Source organism: Musca vetustissima, unplaced genomic scaffold (assembly GCF_032173495.1).
Source record: "Musca vetustissima isolate MV318-11 ecotype Yass unplaced genomic scaffold, APGP_CSIRO_Mvet_v1 utg698, whole genome shotgun sequence".
NCBI classification, from domain to species: Eukaryota; Metazoa; Arthropoda; class Insecta; order Diptera; family Muscidae; genus Musca; species Musca vetustissima.
The window spans coordinates 280,584-285,135 of record NW_026885255.1 but is presented as its reverse complement, the minus strand read 5'-3'; the positions used below and the strand labels follow the sequence as shown (position 1 = coordinate 285,135).

Below are 4,552 nucleotides of genomic sequence, written 5' to 3'. Positions count from 1 at the left end.
TTTTGTAATACTTCTTCTTAAGAGTAGACATTTTTTCAGGAGAATTAAAAATAAATGCATTTTAAAATCTCAATAAAGTATTACTAGATATGTTTCGATTTTTTCATTTCTCTTATTATTTGAAAGGAGGACTAGCTACTTTTTTTGCAGATTTCTTCTGTAGTGGGGGTGGGGAGGGGGAATAACTAATTTTTATGCACATTTGTTTAAAATGTTTTCCATTTTTTTAATTATATATTTTTTCGGTTTCATTGTTTTGTTTTTAATTATATTATACAATTACAATTATAAGAGTTGGTTGGATTGGTTGTTATAGTTTTCTCTTGTTCTTCTTTTTTTTGTCTTATTACAATTATAGTTTATATATAGTGTTATATATTTGCTCTATTTACTGGTAGAATATTACATTCTAGTGACGGGGTATTTAATCAAAAAATTTAAAAATTAATTAAAAAATAAAAGAAGAAATATTAATTAAATTCTATAACACCTTTACATTGTTTGTAGTTGTTTTTTTCTGGCAGTCAATTAAAAAAAAATCAAAAAATAAAAAGAACTAGAAACTCAAATCTGTAATCATCATCATCGGTTTTTTTAATTAAATCAAGTGAACGCTTTATCCAAAAATTTCCTAAACAAAACCCCCAATCAAGATTGTTGTGCCCGTTGTTGGCGTTGACGTTGGAAAATGGAATCAATGTGGGAGAAGACATCACTGGATTTGCGGGCAGCATCAACAGCAAAATGCAAACCGCGTAGGGCATAGTAATCAACCAAGGGTTTGGTTTGTCTGTGATAGGATTCCAAGCGCTTTTTCAAGGCTTCGGCATTGTCATCGCTACGTCTCATCAAGGGTTCACCAGTGACCTAAAGGCAAAACAAAATATATAAGAATTAAAATTCAAATCTCAAAATTAAAATTTATTTCCCCATACATCATCCTTCATTGGCACTTTGGGTGGAGCAAATTCTTCATGATACGAACGACCACTGGCGGCATGAATCAAACGGCCAGTAATACGTCTAACCAACAGGCTATCATCAATGGCAAATTCAATAACGGCATCCAATTCACTTTTTCTCTTGGCCAATAATTCATCCAACTGTAACGCAAAAAAATTAACAAATTATTTCTATTTTTATTTAATTTTTTATTTATTTATTTTAGGTGACCCCCTTACCTTTTCGGCTTGTACAACTGTGCGTGGGAAACCATCCAAAAGGAAACCATTTTTACATTCAGGTTTATCCAAATTCTTATCAATCATATCAACGACCAATTCATCGGAAACCAATTTGCCCTCATCCATGACCTTTTTCAAGGTGGCACCCAATTCCGAACCGGAACTGATTTCAGCACGCAACATATCACCGGTGGATAAATGGCAAACGCAGTATTTCTCCTTCAACAAGGGAGCCTGGAAATGAATAAAAAAAAATAATTGTCATTAATAAAAAATAGAAAACATCGATAAATGGTTGCTCAACGAATTTATTTTTTATAGAAAAAATAAATTTTTATAAATTTTTTTCTATAGAAAAAAATAGCACAAGGGGCTTTACGATTTTTTTTTCTATAGAAAAAATAGCCCAAGGGGCTTTACGAATTTTTTTCTATTGAAAAAATAGTCCTGATGGGCTTCACGATTGTTTTTCTATAGAAAAATAACCCAAATAGGATTTACGGATTTGTTCTATTAAAAAAATAACTGAGGTGCTGCCACCACTTTTTTATCTATAGAAACAAAATCATCCCTGAGGGGCTCAACGAATTTATTTCTATAGAAAAAAATATCAAAGGGTGTTCCATGAATTTTGTTTCTATATAAAAAAGCACCGGGGACTTTACGATTTTTTTATAGAAAGAATAGTCCAAAGGGCCTTCACAATTTTTTTTCTATAGAAAAAAATGGCCCAAGGGGACTAACGATTTTTTTTCTATAGAAAAAAATGGCCCAAGGGGACTAACGATTTTTTTCTATAGAAAAAAATGGCCCAAGGGGACTAACGATTTTTTTCTATAGAAAAAAATGGCCCAAGGCCCCTAACAATTTTTTTTCTATAGAAAAATATGGCCCAAGTGGCCTCTTGTTTTTTTATAGAAAAAAAAGCCAAAGAGAAATTTTTTTCCTATTTAAAAAATAGCCCTAGTGGGCTTTACGATTTTTTTTTCTATAGAAAAAAGCCCAGGGGGCATTAGCATTTTTATATAAAAAAAATAGCCCAAGGGACATTCTACAAATATTCCCAAGAGGCTTCAGAAATGTTTTCTATAAAGGTGTTTCAGGGGTTTTCTATAGAAAAATTAGCCCAAGAAGTCTTTACGATTTTGTTTCCTATATGAAAAAAATATTCTATTTAAAATACATAGAACATAATCAAATTTGCTGACGCTGTTGTTGTTAGTTCCCAAATGGTCAAGGGTCAATCAAAAAAATATATATGTATATATAAATTTTATTTTTATATTGTATGTGCAGCAGTAGTAGAACTTTGTCTTATCAAACCTCCTCCAATTGCTTGAGGGAATAACTTTATCAACTAAATTAAAAAAGAAAATAAAAAGTTTCCCAAAAAATATTGGGTGTCATAATCAATAAATGGTCATGCACGTAATTTTAATGTATGTCGGGTGGTCGGTATTTTTTTCAACCGACCAATCAATTATTAACAAATGGTTATAGATATGTGAATGTATATAAAAAATAATATAAGGATGCCTCACGTGAATGCACCCAGAAATTGAATTGACGTGGTAACCGATAATATGCAGTTTTGAATGGAATATAGGATATGTTTGTAAATTGAGTGATTCTATAACAACATGAAATGTGTTATGAAGAAAAATTTGCCACAATTTTAATAGACTCTCATAAGTAGTTTATAAACAAAGTCTTTAGCATATTTGTTTATCGATATGAATAATATGTAAAGTCATTCAATTAAGACATAAATATCAGACATGACAATCAGATTATTATATACATATCTAGGCTGATAAGCGTGTATGGTGTTAAAAATTAATGATGAACAGTACACGAAACACGAAGTACATACCAGGAGAGGTTGCTCTATAGAAATATATGTTTGAATGTTTGTGGGGGAGGTACCAGAAGGTGTGGATCGATGGATTCCATTTTCGAACTATATCTAGGATAGGTAAAAATATTAAGATGTGTAAATTTTGGGTCAAATCAGACATTCTATTCGTTTGATATTGAATTTAAAAACATTTCAAAATTTTGACACTATGTGGGAGAAGTTCTAGAAGAGAAAGATAATTTATTACGATATTCGATTTATAAATTTTGACATTTTGTGGGGGAGGTACCAAAAGAAGGGGGCCGATGGGTCCCTTCGGAAAAGATCTAGGTTTGGTACAAGTATTACGATTTGCAAAGTTTGGATCATATAGAGCATTCCATTCGTTTGATATTGAATTTATAAATTTTCAAAATTTCGACATTTTGCGCGGGAGGTATTAGAGAGAGTGGATCGATGAGTGTCATCTCCGAACTTAATCTGCAGTTGGTAAAAATACGACGATGTGCAAAGTTTGGATCTTGGTTCAAGCTTGGTTCAAATCGGAGAGTCCGTTCACATATCATAAACACAATTTTCAGCAAACGGTGTACTATTTTGTGGTGGAGGTACCAGAAGTGGACCCCATTTTCTAACATTATTTAAATTTGTAAAATATATTACGGAACTATCGTGAAAGCCACATGAACGGACATTTGTAAATTGACTCCAAATTGTCTAAAACGGATATTATTGAGGCGAATTTTTGCCATAGCAAAGTTAAAACCATTAACATGAGGAGGCACCCTAATGTTTTTAATGATATGGCCGTATGATTGTGTGCGCACTCTGGTCGGCTATTATTACTTTCTTTTATCAAGACTCCATCCATATCATTCATTGATATTAAATATGGAATTGTATAAACATTTCAAGATTTCCCCATTACTTTAGAATTTCTTTATCACAAGCGTTGAATAAATACGGGTTTCACGACCTTGATCTGACCGACCGACCGGTGGTCGGTGCGACAGCCATTCAAAGAAATTGTACCATGTGCCCATTTACAAAAATAGCGCCATTCAAGAAAATCAGCGGCGTCAACAGCATAAACTGGAAACTATGGGTCACACCACCGCCGCAAATTTCCACGCCACACACAAATTGGCTGTCTCACGATACGAATTTTTTAGTTATGTAACTTTACTATACAATTTCTTTTCGCTTTCATTTCAAAATTCTCGAGAGGGGGTTTGTTTTTTCATTCAGACTTTGCCACCTTTTACCATCAGAAGACAGCAGACATTGTTGCAAATGACTTTGCCACCAATTCAATTCAATTGATTTGTTCCTCGACTATTTTTTGTTGGATGACTGCCAGCTAGCTACCTGCTAGCCACCAAAAACCCGGTGGATTACTTACTTGAGTTCCCTTTCCAGAGCCGGGAGGTCCCAACAGGATGGCATTGATGCCAACTTCAGGTTCATAACGAGATTGGGGTACGGCCTTAGCTGCGTTTGGAGCCATTTT

The 4,552-nt window shown here is 33.4% G+C and overlaps 1 protein-coding gene across 1 annotated transcript; it reads right to left on the bottom strand.

Annotated features, from left to right (window-relative positions):
- Positions 1 to 617: 617 nt before the first annotated feature.
- LOC133332390 (adenylate kinase) lies at positions 618 to 4,552 on the bottom strand. The gene is made up of 4 exons (XM_061540791.1): positions 4,445 to 4,552; positions 1,182 to 1,418; positions 936 to 1,103; positions 618 to 867 (listed from the first exon to the last, which is right to left on the bottom strand). The coding sequence occupies exons 1-4, from the start codon at positions 4,547 to 4,549 to the stop codon at positions 649 to 651; spliced, it is 729 nt and encodes a 242-aa protein (XP_061396775.1). The 5' UTR covers positions 4,550 to 4,552; the 3' UTR covers positions 618 to 648.

Bases quoted from the DNA above. Each gene is read 5' to 3' on its own strand.
- LOC133332390 (XM_061540791.1), bottom strand. From the start codon at position 4,549: ATGGCTCCAAACGCAGCTAAGGCCGTACCCCAATCTCGTTATGAACCT. The intron at 1,419-4,444 runs GTAAGTAATCCA...ATTCATTTCCAG, and splicing joins GCTCTGGAAAGGGAACTCAA to GCTCCCTTGTTGAAGGAGAA. The intron at 868-935 runs GTATGGGGAAAT...TTTTGCCTTTAG, and splicing joins AAGTGCCAATGAAGGATGAT to GTCACTGGTGAACCCTTGAT.